General features: G+C 37.4%; 1 protein-coding gene across 1 annotated transcript in view; it reads right to left on the bottom strand.

Moving 5' to 3' along the window:
- Window positions 1–6,786: 6,786 nt before the first annotated feature.
- The window catches only part of NELL1 (neural EGFL like 1), a 1,238,690-nt gene continuing 1,228,751 nt past the window's right edge, over window positions 6,787–16,725 (bottom strand). The window contains exons 18-20 of the mRNA XM_007955935.2: window positions 11,526–11,702; window positions 8,578–8,802; window positions 6,787–6,837 (exon numbers count right to left, since the gene is read on the bottom strand). Coding sequence (XP_007954126.1) covers window positions 6,787–6,837; window positions 8,578–8,802; window positions 11,526–11,702 — 453 coding nt within the window. The remainder of the gene's footprint in view (window positions 6,838–8,577; window positions 8,803–11,525; window positions 11,703–16,725) is intronic.

Here is a 16,725-nt window from a genome sequence, read left to right as displayed (position 1 = left end):
GTTCAAACCCACCAGCCACTCCTCAGAAGGAAGATTGGGCAATCCTACTTCCATAGTGATACTGCCTCGGAAACCCAAGGAGGGGTCGCTATGAGTCGGGGCCGACTCGACGGCAAATAACAACAACAACATACATGGGTTATTTGAATAAAATAAAGGGATGAATGAGTAAATATGTACAATAAACTGTAGTGATTTTAAGTTAATAAACTCAGTTGCACAAAGAAGAGATGACAACTGAAATAATGCGGTGCCATTAGGTATGATAGGGAGATTTTTCAGTCTTATCTTGGTAGGCCACAAATAACCAAGGCTAACAAGGTACATCAGTCTCAAGCTTTATCTGGAACATTGTCCAATATAAAAGAAAATCTGGAATTAACTTTGAGTTGAGAATTTATGAAACTTTATGTATCTGATTGGAATTCCAGATAAATATTTGATTGACTATTTTTATGTTGCATGGTCAGAGGTCTCCAGAAGTATAGGAAAATAAGTTCCTCTTGTTTTAGGCTACCACGTTTGTGATAATTGTTACACCAACCAGAGGGAACTAATACATAAGTACACTTTCAACTTTTATTTTATTCTTTTTTACTCTCTTTAATTATAAGAGTTTTAGGTCTACTTTAAGGAGCTCTGGTAGCGTAGTGCCTAAGGCACTTGACTGCTAACTAGAACGCTCACGGTTCAAACCCATCAACCACTCCTCAGAAGGAAGGTTTGGCAATCTACTTCCATAGTGATACCGCCTTGGAAACCCAAGGAGGGATCACTATGAGTCAGGTCCAACTTGACAGCACATAACAACAACAGCAACAACTTACCCATATTTATTCTCTGTATTTTTTCCCCCTTACTTATAGAATAACAGAAAATGACAAGCATTCCTTTCTCAGATAGGGTGCAGTTGCTAAGATGTTCTGCTTTGCTAACGAGAAAGTTTTTTTTTTCCCTTCATCTATGATGACACTCCAGGAGCCTGACAGCAGGTTCTGTGCTTCCTGTTGTCTTACTCTGACCTAGAATTTATCCCACTTTCACTTCCCCGATCTGCATGCTTTGTCCGGTTGTGAATCAGAGTGAGCTAGAATGGAGGGACCTCGAGTCCAGCTTTCTTCGTCCTCCATCAAGCTCCCACAAAATTTAATCATTAGTACAGATGTGCCCAGTGAATCAATCTGTACCTGTTGCCTTGACTTTGACAGTTCTGATAAGGAATAAGACCTTTTAATCTTAAATCTTCGGAATGAGCCCTTTCTACAAACACATCAAATGCTTCAGAAATGGAAATATTTATGGTGACTGATGATGCTGTCTAATAGGTGGAATGCTGATGTGCCACTCACTCAGGAAGCAAGCATTCTAGTTCTGGTAGAAATGAGCTAATCAATAGAAATAGCAACATTTCCACTTTGCAGAAACAGACACAGAACATACTCAGGATACTCTGAGGTTTAAATACAAATAAATGCCTAAGATTAAAACAAGTGACAAAAGGGCAGTGAGGGAAGAGTAAAGAGAAGAGCAACTGATTTATGGATGTATCACAATTGGAAGTGTATTCGATAACTTCTAAGGTTTCCTGTGGCTTTAGCCAGAGGTCTGTGACAAATTGGTATTCAGTGGGTCATATCAGTAAACAGACATGTTTGCTCTGATGTGAATCTGATTTATTTTTAAAATCCTAAGTCAGATATTAAAATTCAAATGGATTTTCTTGAAAAATTGAGCAGTTTGGGTGGGCTCACATTCTTAATTGGCAACAACTGGCCCTGCCTGACCCTCCTCTGAGGCTTTTGAGGCATGTACTATCCATGTCATTGTGGTTCCCACCCCTCCTGCCATCTCATTCTTAGTACTTCTTTAAAATACATTGCCATTTAATTTTAAGGCTATTTCAAACCTTCTATAACTCCGATTTCTAATTTAGACACTTATTCCTTCAATGAATTATTTTCAAATATCATATATGAAATTCATAAGCTTCCTCCCTGAGAGAGCCTGGTGCACAACAGAATCACGTCAGCTCTGTTTACAAACTCGATCTGAAGCAGTACTTTACTGCATGCAGCATCACGGCATGTAGCATCTGAGATTTTGCTCTACTCTCCTCCAAATGTCTTCAAGTTTTCCCAAGTTGCTGACATTAGTGCTTCATCTTTTTGATCAAAGGAATACATTTTTATTTTGCATTATAAAAAAGTACTCCCACTTCACATCCTTATCTTCACTTGGCTCTTTACTCTCTCAAAATGATAGTAAAATATTACAAAAATACATAAATATCCTTTTTCAAGTTCTTGCCAAAATAATTCTTTTTTATCATGAGAACAGCATGTAACTTGCCAATTACTGCAAGTAAATTTGCACTTCTCTGTGTTTAAATACTTCTGATACTGGGCTTCTCAGTTCCTAAAATGTTGGTTTATCTCAATAATAAATTCTTTTTATTTTTTAAGTGTGTGTGTGCATGCTAGTATTAAGAAAAGGAGTAATTGGATCTGTAAACTTATATTCTGGCTCAGTTATTTTTCTATAAAGAATGACATTGTATAGAGGGCTTGTCGCTATTGTGAGTTTAGTATGCTGTCTGGGTTGTAATCTGTAAGTTTCATAGCAGTCATTATCAGAATTTTCATAAAGCAATATTACAGCCACAGAACAGACAGGACAACAGATATCACAGCCCATCCATGAGTGTCTTTTAATGTCATCAAGTTAGAAGGGGTTATAAAAGCTCACTTTAAACTGAAATGTGGAAAAATATTTGTAATCATTAGTAGGATGGCACAGAGAAAAGCAGATGATTTGGGTGGTAGTTCTAGGAATTTGACCTATTAATTGTAATCTTTGGACAAGTCACTTGATCTCTCTGAGTGTTGGTTTCCACATCCATAGAAGTGAAGGTGATGGGTTAGATCACTGGTTTTCAATGTGTTTGACTAAAGGCTATGATTTGTGGTGGGGTGTGAAAAGGAATTCCAGTTCTCCAACTTCTACTTCAACCAGAGAAACTCTGTTTTCTCAGGCTTTTACATTACAGTAATAAATGCATTTTGACATTTTAAAAAGGTCTTATTGGTAAGAACATTTTAAAAGCACTACACTGGACTATTTGCTATATCTCATGATAACTTTTTGATACTATGAAAGATTAGGAATTCAGTTTTTAATGAATTAATAAAAACCCACTCTGTGCAAGTTGTTGAATTAGTTGAAAACCCACTATGCTAGATGCTGAAGAGTGAAAACAGTATGCAGAGTTGGTTTATAGCCTAGAAAGGTTAGCACACATGTATGCAACCAAAATAAAAGGAATGTATATATTAAAATTCTATAATAGTAACATAAGCACAGAGCTATAAAGCTCAGAGGAGGGAAAGCTTTGGAAACCAAAAAAATTTAGATAGATAGATAGATAGATAGATAGATGATATAGACAGAAAACCCCACTGCCATAGATTCAATTCTGACTCATAGTGACCCCTACTGGGTTTCCAAGGTGGTAAATCTTTATGGAAGTAGCTCACCCCATCTTCCTTCAGCAGAGCAGAGCAGCTGGTGAGTTTGAACCACCAACTCCCTGGTTAGCAGTCAAATGCCTCAGACACTGCAAATGCACAGTGGGAAAGAGGGAGGAAGAGAAGTAGGTAAGAAAAGAGAGAGTGGCAGAGAGAGAGAGAGAGAGAGAGAGAGAGAGAGAGAGAGAAATGTGCACATGTAACCTGGAAGGACAGAATGAGACAAAAAATTTGTGTTTTGTAGATATGTGTCCAGGTAATTTGTAGAATTTTTATTTCCTCTCATATTCTATTCTATTGAAGCAAATTGCTTTCACACTACATAATTGCTTATCTATCCATCATTGTTTTTTATCAATATATATTTTAGTATTTTAACATTTACAGTGGTGAAAACTAGTTATTATCTGTAAGGAGATAGTTTTTTTAAACACTGCTTTGGTTCATTAAATAGACACTCAGATTACACTGAAAACTGTGGTATAAGACAAGCATATTCCATTATATTTATCACACTAAAGAACCAAAAACTCCTTTTTCAACTTCTAGGCAAAGAAGGTATTTTGAGTAGTAATTTATTTCGATAGGAGCTCCTAAAGAATTCAAAGATTGTCAGCATCTTCTATGGGCCTGCATAAAGCTGATCTTTAATTGTTTTATTCATCTTTTTATTTTCTGCAGAGTACTTTTTTTTTCCCCAAAGGAACGCCATTAATTATTTTATAGGAAGCAAACCCCTTATTGATAGGAGCTAGTACTATTTTAAATTGTGCTACTAAATATCAATAACATTTTGTCACCAAGTTAGCACATATTAAATTTACCCCACCAGTTCTAAAATGCAAAGGAGAAAATATTGATTCTCATGATTTTGGTTATAAAATGCAAGTATTTTAGAATCAGTCACCAATGCTAATGATGGGCTAGTAAAGTATAAGCATATAACATAGTCAAAAAACACTGCCGATTTTTGTGAATTACTTCATAAAGTGGAAACACACACTAATGTTCAGTCACCATTTATATCACTAGTTGGCAAACATTTTCTGTAAGGAAAAACAGTAGTATTTTTGGCTTTGTGGGCCACATGGTCTCTGTTCAGACTACTCTGCCATTGTAGCTCAGCAGCAGTAGACAATAGCTGTGACTGGGTTCCAACAAAACAAGCAGAGGACAGGATTTAACACATGGGGTCATAGTTTGCCAACCTTGGACTTGTATAATCATTCACAAATCATTCTAAAGATCTTTGTTTTTCCTATGAAAATTGAATCGTATTCTTTTAATGGAGTTATGAATATTTTCAAGAGAATACTCTTCAAATTCTCCATTCCAAGGTTGCATTTAAAGAATTAAAATAAAACAGAAATGTGTGCTCACTGAACATACTATAGTGGAAGTTGTCAAATGGGTTTTTTAATTGCCGCTGCCATAGTTCAGCACATGAAATTAATTTCATGTAGTGAACTTCATCTTCACATAAAAAGATAGAGTAACATCACATTGGACAGATGCCAATGAATAATGGTGAGCTGAGCTTGTAATTCTTAATGAATAATTACGTGAAGATTTAGAATATTAAAATATCATTTTTAGCATGAAAGTCTTAATAAGTTAAATATTTTTTTGATGTAAGGAGAATAAACAAAATCTATGAAACATTTGATTCCAAATAATGCTGAATACAACCAGGTTTTACAAACCACTGTGGTAGCATAGTGCCTAAGGCACTTGACTGCTAACCAGAAGGCTGGCGGTTCAAACTCACCAGCGACTCCTCAGAAGGAAGGTTGGGCAATCTTCTCCCATAGTGATACTGCCTCGGAAACCCAAGGAGGGGTTGCTATGAGTCAAGTCTGACTCGATAGCACATAACAACAACAACAAGGTATAATTTACAGGCAACTACAATCTCCATGGCCTTATCAGCTCCGATAAAATGTCATTTGCACATTTTATTCATTTTGTGTAACTCAGTAACTGCCAACTCTTAAAAATATGGTGGTAGTTGAAATAAAGCATTCACTGTTCTAAAAGAACTACTGAGCATACAAGTAGATTTTCTTAAACGTGTCTTTTTACTTACATGAGTGACAGCATGGTTTAGTTGGAAATATCATGGGGCAGGAATTAGAAGACCTGGTTACCAGTCTCAAAATCCTATTAACCAACTAGCTTTGAATACATTATTTGACTGGGACTCTCTAATTTACTAGTATGTAAAGTAAAATATAATACTATTTACCTGTGCTCTGATGATAGTTTGTATTAATAAGTATATGAGTGCCTTGTAAGTTTTCTAATACTATGTAAAACTGATGCAAAGATATTTTATCTTTCAATATCAAGAAAGACTGTCAGCACTGCTGCCTCTGTATCTGGGGTTAATATTTTGTTTCACTTTGTTTTCAAGAGAAAGGAGAGCCCACCCACTGTCATTAAGTCAATTCTGACTCTCAGCAACACTGTAGGACAGAGAAGAACTGCCCCTTCGGGTTTCAAAGGCTGTAAATCATTTTGGAAGCACACTGCCTCATCTTTCTCCCATGAAGCACCTGGTGGGTTTGAACTGCAGCCTTTTGATTAGCAGCCGAATGCCTTAACCACTGTACCACCAGAGCTCCTTAGAGAAAGGAGAGAGCTGTTTCTTCAGAAAGATCTTTTCGTTATGTTTGTAGTCTTCCCCCTCTTAATATATCATAATTGCCTTTGGCCTACTTAAGATGAATGATTAGCTTTCAAAGTGTGTTGAAGAGCTAAGAAATATATGAGTTATGTCTTTGGACTCCACATACATATTTTCATCAATACATTTGACAGGGACATTATATGCAGTGGATGGGACAAAAATCACAACAGGCAACTTTATTTGTAGAATTTGATCCAAAATCAGGAAAAAAATAAATAAAAGGAGCTGAGTCTCTATTATGTCAGTACACAAAATAAACCAAAACATACAACATCATTTACCAGGAGATCATTTAAATGTATTTGCAAAGGATCTGATAAGGGAAAGACGTGATTTACAACACGGGTAACTTCTCATAACAACCATAGACTTAAATGCACACTGCACTGTAGGTCACCTAGACTAGGTTAGCAAGAATGAGCAAAGTGGTAGGTCCAAAAAGGCAACCCCCAAACACCTTCAGATGGAGACTTTGGTAATTGTCTGTGGTATAAAACACCCACTCCTACTCCTTATCGTGTTGGATGGTCATTTTGTCCATTTTTCTCCAGCGATGAGTCCATTTTCAATACTTCAGTTATTATGAAGACACTCCAAATCCACAGAACAGCAGACACTCCCATTCTGTACATCAAAGACATGTGGGTTAGCCATTTGAGACAGATTATAAATCAATAACAGTCTGCCATTTCTATATTCACAAGGAACATCTACATTTTGAGACCAATTCTCAGAATGCTACAGAAAATTTACTGGGGTGGGGGGCGGGGCTCTAGAAAAAGAAGGGATGGGAAGGAAGGACTTATGAGACCCCCCTTCTGGCCCCTAGAGCCCTTCTGCTGGGATACTCCTGGTGCTGCAAACTCGTGCCCTTGCCCAGGGTGGAAATCATGTTTGAGATTCTGCCCTAGTATTTCCAAGATTCCACACAACTTATTCACTGGACTTATTTGAAATAATATTTGATTCTTTTCAAAAATAAACCCTGAAAGATGATAATTTGTCATTAATAAAGTCATTCAAAAGTGTCACAAGAATCTCAAAGCAAATCTAAGAGGGTTCCTGACAAGTCTGTATATTAGAGATAAATACAGAGTCTTTCATGACTCTGAAGGGGACAACACATATTGAAAGGTATACATTCTTAGAAATCCAGTAAAACTCAAGTTACATGTATTATGTAAATATTCCTCTATAATCCCTTTTGTTCTTGCTGCTGCTGTTAGGTGCTGTCAAGTCTTTAACTCATAACAACCCCATATAGGTTTTCAAGGCTGTAATTTTCACAGGAGCAGGTTAGGTCTTTCTTATCAGGTCTTTCTCCCTCATAGCCAGCCACTGGGTAGGTTCTAACCATCACCAACCTTTTGGTTAGCAGCTTAGTGCTTAACTGATGTACAACCAGGCATCTTTATTATAAACCTTAAAGAATCTCAAAGAAGTAATATTAAATAACACAGGTTTCCATGTGTCCTGGACATTTTGCGTTCTGAGACTGCTGGTATATAGATCAGACCATGCTCTTTCACTAAGTGAAGTTTGATATTACCCCTTTGCTATTGGGGCTACATCTTAAAATGGTACTTTCAAAAAAATGAGAAAAGAATCCATGTTTATGTCAGAAGAAAAAGACCCTGATGCCTGAGCTGCAGCAGGGCATGATGAACCAAGCAGACTCGAATTTTTAACTTGCTTCATCATGGGAATCTTAAACAGATATTTTGACAGAGATTTCCACTCTGCCTAAACCTTGCCCCAAGTTGGCTACAAACACAGATTTTCATGAAGTCTGAAGGAAGGGAGAGGTCAATTTTCAATCTTAAGGAGCTATCAGGATGTCTCATGGGAATTCTTCCAAAAAGATCCAAAAAATAATGACAATTAATTAAATGTTGCAGCAAGAGCTTCAGGCCCCTGCAGTAGTCACTGTCGATAACTAAAGCAAACAACTCCACAGAACATTTTTTTTTTTTTTTAAATACTGACAGTTTCATGAAAGGGCTTGTAAAATTTTCCAAGGGGGAAGTATGTAGATCTTTTTCCATTCTCTTGTTTTTATTTCCTCCTCCTCCTTTTTTTTTTTTTTAATATGCTAGTTAAAATAGCTTAAATCATCCATCACTGGTCCTATTGCGACTTGTTAAAATTCTTTAATTTAAAGGTAAGACACGAGGCCATTTTATTCCATGTTAATTTGGAATTTGCCTTTATACAAGGTGGAGCTATGGTCCATTCAGACACATTAACCTCCTATGAGAAGGCAATGCCTGCCTTTGTTTCCATTCAGGAACATTAGAAGCAGGCCTTCCGTGAGAGCTCCCTTGGATTGTTCAAGGCCTGATTACCCTCAGGACATCCAATTACCTTGCATTTGCAGGTTGTGCAGGGAGACCCAGCCATTGTCCACACTGAGCCGCTGAGCCTGGAAACACCATAGCTATCCAGGCAAGTTTTCCGGATATCATAGGTGATGTTATCAGCCAGGCAGGGGTCACTGATGCAGCGGGGGCAGCACTCCCCTTCCAAGATGGCTGTGTACTCACAGCTCAAATTGGGGCAAGCAAGTGGCCAGCAATCTACCTCTCCTTCCTGTAGAGAAAAAGAGAAAAATGCTTCTTCATTGTTCTTATGAACAATTCTATTCCCAGAGGGGAAAAAGGGCACAGTAATTCTCAATCCTGACTCACTGTGACCCCGTGTGTTATAGAGCAGAACTGCTCCATAGGGTTTTTAAGGCTGTGACCTTTTGGAAGTAGGTTGACAGGGCAATTCCAAGGCACTTCTGGATCAGTTTGAACTGCTAACCTTTTCCTTGTGGCATAATAGCTTATAATTATTTTTTACTATGCTACTTATGATCCTTATCATAATTATTCAAAACAAACAAACAAAAAAAAAAAAACACCAAAACTCATTGCTGTCAAGTCGGATCCGACTCATAGTGTCCCCTTTTTGAGTTTCCAAAGCAGTATCAGTATGGAAGTAGATTGTCCAGTCTTCTTCCTAGGATTGGCTGGTGGGTTTGAACTGCCAGCCTTCTGGTTCGTAGTCCAATGCCTTAGGCACTGCACCGCCAGAGCTCCTATCATAATTATTGCTTCAATCCATATTAGGTTTTGAGCTCTTGGGTTTGGGCCTTGTGTCTTTCCTTTTCTGATGCTTAGCACAGTAAATGACCAATTATATCAAATCAGTAATTGAATAAATAGATGGTAAAGTACTTCCTTCCATTGTCCATAGGGTCACTATGAATCAGAGCCGACTCAACAGCACCTAATAATAACAAGGGACCTGCTGGTGTATAAAGATAAATTATCTTAAGGTTGATAACCATTTCAGAATAGTTTTGAAAGGTAACATAGGAATAATGGACTTCCTCTCTTAACAGTTCAATTGGAGATTCTACCATGTCTTAATATCTGCCAACTATGGCTCCATGGATCTACTCATGGTAGATCATTTGCCTATGTAGCCTCTCATTTTCGTATCATGACACTACTCATAATTGTGGTATTGCTGTTTATTGTTTGGTCAGCACCACCAGGCTATGGGATTTGATTAGGCATACACTAGGTCTATCTTGCTTATCATTATATAATCCTCATCTTGCACATGAGAAGCTCTGTATGATGTTTATTAACTACTGCTCACATTGTTCTAATATAATTTTTAATTTTTGTGTTATACAGCTTCAGTTTCCCCTGGAAATAGTAATCTGTTTATATTGTATGGGTTGAGGATAGATGAGGATACACTTTTGAAATTTCTTATATGAATATTTAATTGACTAGAAGTAATACCAATTTTTCTGAGTACCTGATTACTGGCTTTTAGAAAAAGAAATGCAATTTCTTAGTCTGACAAGGAAAATAATTCTATAGTTGTGTGATGTTTGGGCTTGTTTCTTCTTGGGTGGGAGTTTGAAAAAAAATGGTTATGATTTAATAGAACTGAATTTTACTCCTCACTTCTGAAATTCAGAAAGATGTATTCTATTAAGATTATCTGCATAGTCACTGAATATTCTTAGAAAATCTGATGGAAACTCAGAGAAAAATAATCTCTGAATATTTTTTTTCCAACAGTATTCATACACTGAGTCACTGATATCAGTGAGTGTTAACGTGTGGATACCCAGCTACTAGCTGTTCTTTCATGTCGACTCAGGCAGAATGCCCTATAGGTACGACTTTTGACAGATGAAACATCATATTCATTAAGACAATGACAATGTATCTTAAAAGTCTTCCCATTCTCAGAAATCATTTATGATATGATTTAAAACAAAAAGAACTTGGTCCAGAAAACAAACATTTTCTCCTGGTTCTTTCATATCTGATGATACCATTGTGTTGTTGTTATGTGCCATCGAGTCGGCCCTGACTCATAGCGACCCCTCCTTGGGTTGCCGAGGAAGTATCACTTGGAAGTAGATTGACCAACCTACCTTCCAAGGAGTGGCTGGTGGGTTTGAACCGCCAGCCTTCTGGTTAGCAGTCAAGTGCCTTAGGCACTATGCTACCAGAGCTCCCTTTAGCATCTCTAAATTGATACCTAAAACAATGTTCATATATATATATATGAAGGTTTAGTATTGGGAATAGATTTTTTAATGTAGGAAAATACTAACAATAATAGCTAACACTAACTAAGCACCTTCTATGTTAGCTACTGTTGTTAATATTTTCTACATTGGAAAATCTATTCCAAATCCTAAACCAAGCACTGCTATTATCTTTTGTATCTATTTCCTTATCTCCATAACAAACTTATGAAATAGGTATTCATACACCTGCTGTACATTTGAGAGAAAGAATGATCAATGAAACTCAAGACTTGCCAGAGGTGATTACACTGAGGTGCACGCAGAAGAGACACCATTAGACTCCAGGTCCCTCCAAATCAATCCCTGATTGTTTCTATTAAGTTCTCTTACCTCACATAGTGAAAACTTTAATGGTATGTCCCAAGAAATAAAAGATTTGATTTCACAAGGACTACGTACCGGTCAAGACTTTGAGAACTTTCTATCTTGCAGGGATTTAAAGAATAACAAATCTGAATTTCCTAAAAAGAAGAGGTTTCAAGCTAACATTCCTTGTGCTATATCTGAGGCATAAATATGTTCTGTGTGTTCAGAAAAATGTTTTAATTAGTAAAATTAGACGCCTTTTGACAGTATACTTTAGCCATAGGCCTCACCACTCCCGACTGAGTATTAGAAACAGCCAGAAACTGGAGCTTCCAGGTAAATGAGTTTGTAACTCCTTCCAGGGTGAAAGGACAACACTTTCTATGGGACGCCAACATACCAGACATCGGCACTGCTGGCAGCTGTGGGTCCAATTGTCTCCACTTCGATAAAGCTTGTGTCCAGTTTGATCTAAACATTGACTTGTGACCCTGGTGTCACATTCTGGGCAGCAGAAAAGGTCAACACTTGGATTCTGGCAATCACAAGCTGTCCTTCGGCAGAATATCTTCCCATCCTGTTTAGAAATGAGGTTAAGAAGGTTTCATCATGAGGGAAATGATGGGGTACCTGCATCATGAAAACCAAACATGTAAATACTTTATAGAACACATAGTAAAGATTTTTCAGACTTGTAGTACCCTGACCACAGTCTCATTTTGTTCACAATACATGTCTCTGTGTATACAGAAGTATGTGCACAAATGTGCATGCACACACACATCCTTTCCTCCCCTAACTCTATCTATAGAGCTGCCAAATGAAACTGGAGACATTTCTCAGTTTATAAAGGAAGATGGCTATATGTTCTTTGGCACTTCATATTTTCTAAATATTTCCTTAAAACCATATTTCTAAGTAAAATTATAACTAAGCTGAGCAGCTAAAATGTATACAGATCAGTAACTCATTTAGGTGGAAAATCAGGCTACTATAGTTTTTCTAGTTCATAATGATACCACCTAACATTTCAAACGCATTTCAAACGCACTCATCTAATTTTCTCCTTGGCACAACTCAGGGAGGAAGTCTGATTATACCCCTTTTATAAAAGAATTAACTGTGGCCTAGAGAGGCTAAGTAACTTATCCAAGATCACACAGACAGTGGTTCTCTAACACTAGGTCTTCTGATTTCAAAACAATTTTCTTCTACAGACAACCTTTAGAAGAAAGTTATAATCAGGTGCCACCTTTTACCTCAAGGCAGTCCCCCAAATTATAGGAAATTTATAATGTCTGGAGTATTGGTCCCGAGGACTCACACTTATAAAGAATTGAGATCAACAGGACTTAAGGATTAAGACTGCATATTTTGCACTATTCCTCATTTATAGGTGCATTATTCACAGTGACTACTCATATCAACAATAAACAAGATTGAAATGTAAGGGAATCTTGACACAATGAATCAAGCATAAGGCCAGAAGCCACCATTTATGGTTTTAACTGCCTTGCCAAACATTTACAAAACCAAAGAATCTTAGGGTTGGAAGATGTCATAAAGACCATGTAACCAAACCTCTCGATTTATATTGAAGGAGCTCTGGTAGTGCTGTGATTAAAGCATTGGGCTACTAACCAAAAGGTTGGTGGTTCAAACCCACCAGCTTCTCCACATGAGAAAGAAAACACTGTCATCTTCCATAGACTCACAACCTTGAAAACCCAATGGGGCAGTTCTACTCTTACCTATAGGGTCACTATGAGTCAGAATTGACTTGATAACACTGGGTTTGGTTTTCTGGTTTTGACCTATATTTTAATCCTCTAAAGGCACTTGACTGCTAATCAGAAGGCTGGTGGTTCAATCCCACCAGCCGCTCCTCAGAAGGAAGATGGGGCAATCTACTTCCATAGAGATACCACCTCAGAAACCCAAGGAGGGGTCACTATAAGTTGGATCCAACTTGACGGCAGTGAGTTTGGTTTGGTTGGTTTACAGCTAATATACCCAAAAGTCATTCAGCCTGTGCTTGAAATTCTCTAATCACGGAGAACTCACCACTGTGAAAAGCATTCAGTGTATGCATCTCGGTAAATTTCTGAATGTTAAAAATTGGACTTCATGTTACCTCTAACCATTGATCTTACTTCACATCTTTTGTAATCACAGAATTCCCAGCCTCTTCTGTCACAGCTCAACTCTACAGCTCTTAGAAGACATCTAAGACATCTCCACTGAGTCATCTTTTCTTTGGGTTAAACATCTCTAGTTTCTTAACCAGTCTTCACAGTATCGAATCCTTTCACTGTCATAGTTGCTGCCATCTTCAGTAGTGTGCAGTACTTCAAACAATAACCATAAATAAGACCTACCATTGACTCAGCACTTAGCTTGTACTAAGTTCCTTATATACATTATCACATTTAATCATGATAATTCTGTGGAATTGATAGTTATATCTTCTTTCTTCAAATGAATTAACACAGTTAGAGAATTCAGTATAATTCTGTGACCAACACAGAATGGATTAGGACTCATGATCACCTTGTTTTAAGCATTACTTTTTCTTTCTTTTTCTTATTTATTGTGGTTTGAGTGTTCCTTCTTTAATGCAGCCTGATTTCAGTATTTATTATGTTACTTACTTTGGTTATGTAATAGTCTTGACTGATAGTGAGCTTAACAAAGACGAAAACCTCATTAACCCCTATATTATCTTGAGCTGTTGGTTGTTTTGGGGCAACAATTGTAAAATCTGGTATTTATCCTTGCTGCATTTCACCTTGTTGGATTCCTTTCATCTCTGTTGCATTTCACCAAGTTATATTCATTTCATTTCCCTTACCTGCAACAATGTTTTGTAAATGCTCTCCTGTCACACACCATAGTTCACCCTCCTTCATGCATGGTGACATCTGCAAACTTGATGAAACTGCCCTTGGTGTCATTTATTTCGTCAATAACAATGCTGAATAGGACAAGGCTCGCTGAGATATGAGTACTGTCAACTAAAGTGGAAATCCTTAAAAACACTATATTCTTTATGGGGAATAGAAAGCAGACATGCTGGCTGCATGTACAACTGAACAGATTAAAAAATGTTTTTCCCAAAATTGTGTGTGATGGTTGTATTACTATATATAAGGAACAAGAATTCATAGTGTTCCACAAACATCAGGAGATGGAAGATTACACACACACACACACTGTCTGTGTATGTGCATTTGGAGAGAGAGAGAGAAAGACAGAGGCATAGAGAAATACACAGAGTGGAGGACTCTAGAATTAAGCAGGTGAATTGAATCAGAGAATTCAGTTAATCTGAAAGAGGGTCCAGATCAAAGAATTCTTCCAACAATGGGCCTTTTGACTCATAGCTCATAAACCATTGTTTCAACTCACTAAAATTGTTTGTTGTGTAACCATGGCCCTAAATGGCTCCGTGGGAATTAATTCTAATTAACAGAAGCTTACAAAAGTATTGATAGCTACAACTAGCTACAACGTGAAGCCAGCTCAGTTATCAATGCTTCAATAACACTCTCCTCTCTGGTGGCCTAGTGCTTAAGGCACCTGACTGCTAACCAGAAGGCTGGTAGTTCAAACCCCCCAGCCACTCCTCGGGAGGAAGGTTATGCAATATACTTCCATAGTGATACTGCCTCAGAAACTCAAGGAGGGTCGCTATGAGTCAGATCTGACTCGATGGCAGTTGAGTTCTAATATAGAAGAATGAGACTTCAGACACAAATGTGTCCATGTCTAAGACCAATGTCAAGAAAAAGACATATTTTGTAGAAGAGCTACTGTACAACATGCAATGAAACCCATGTTTTATGTTTCAGTGACACCTAGGTTTCTCCCCATGGCCTGATTAAATGAATGAATAAGGATAAATGGAGAGCCTCTAGGTATAGTACAAAATAAAGCAATGTCTCATCTCATCAGTGATGTGAAAATGCCATACATAGTTTCTAATGAGTTTGAGAACAATGGCTATGTTCACTCTGGCTTTTGAATTACAGGGCAATTATTAAGAAAATCATTTTTAATAATGAAAACAACACAGGTAGCTCTCTTAATTCAATGAGAATGCCATTTCAAAACATCAGCTCACAGAGCACAGTCACAATCCAAATTTGAGGCTAAATTCGGCAGAAGAATGGATCCTGCTGATTGAGTAATCATATTTCCATAGATTCCTGGGGCCATTTCAAAAGTTTGACCTTTATCCCAGCTAGGGTGGCTAGAAGAATTCCCACTTAAATAGCAAAGAGGTATTTACCCTTCTTTCTGCTATAAAAGCTAGATGTTTGTACAGTTTTATAACAAACATTGAGCTATAAACAATTAATCATTATGTCACAAAACAAAATGTGTATGAACTTCTAAATGCAAAGCAAATCTGCTTTGTTAAATTTCACTCAAATCACAATAAAAACTTTTTAAAAAACAAATAATTATTAAAATATTAAAAATTAAATTATTTTCTTAGTAAATAAAACATAAATGTATTCTTATTATGTTATAGAAAAGTATTGGCTTTAAACAGTAAATTTTATATGTTATTACTGAACAGTTAACATATTGTTGTTTTTGTTGTTAGGTGGCATCAAGTCATCTCTGACTCATAGCAACCTTATATACAACAGAATGAAACACTGACTGGTCTTGGGCCAGCCTCACGATCCTTGCTATACATAAGCCCACTGTTGCAGCCACTTTGTCAATCCACCTTGTTGAGGGCCTTCCCCTTTTCTGTTGACCTTCCACTTTACCAAGCATGATATCCTTTTCCAGAGAATGGTCCTTTCTGACAACATGACCAAAGTAGATGAAATGAAGTCTGGCCATTCTTGCCTCCAAGGAGCATTCTAGCTGCACTCCTTCCAGGACAGATTTGTTAGTTCTTTTAGCAGTCCACTGTACTATCAGTACTTTCTTCACCAACATCACAACTCAAAGTGTCATGTCTTCTCTGGTCTTCCTTAATCACTGTCCAGCTCTCACAGGCACATGAGGTGATTAAAAATACCATGGCTTGGGTTAGGGACACCTTAGTCTTCAAGGAGGTATCTTTGCTCTTCAACCCTTGAAAGAGGTCTTTTGCATAAGATTTGCCCAATGCTATATGTCTTCTGATGTCTTGACTGCTGCTCCCATTGCTGTTGATTGTAGAACCAAGTAGTATGAAGTCTTTGACAATTTCAAACTTTTCTCCATTTTTCCTAATGCTGCTTATTGGTCCATTTGTGACGATTTTTGTTTTCTTTATATTGAGGTGTAATCCATACTACAGACTATAGTTTTCAATCTTCAACAGTAAGTGTTTCAAGTCATCATCACTTTCAGTGAGCAAAATTTGGTCTTCTGTGCATGGCAGGTTGTTAATGAGCATTCTTCCAATCCTGATGCCACATTCTTCTTCATATAGTCCAACTTCTTGGATTATTTGCTCAGCATACAGATTGAATAAGTATGTTGAAAGGATACAAACCCGACACACTCCTTTCCTGATTTTAAAGAATGCAGTATCCCCTTGTTCTGTTTGAACAACAGCCTCCTGGTCTACGTACAGGTTCCTCATGAGCACA

Source organism: Orycteropus afer, unplaced genomic scaffold (genome assembly GCF_000298275.1).
Source record: "Orycteropus afer afer isolate SDZICR_OR568_19922 unplaced genomic scaffold, OryAfe1.0 scaffold00014, whole genome shotgun sequence".
NCBI lineage: Eukaryota > Metazoa > Chordata > Mammalia > Tubulidentata > Orycteropodidae > Orycteropus > Orycteropus afer.
Note: the sequence above shows the minus strand (reverse complement) of the source record. Positions and strands in the feature narration are given on the sequence as shown.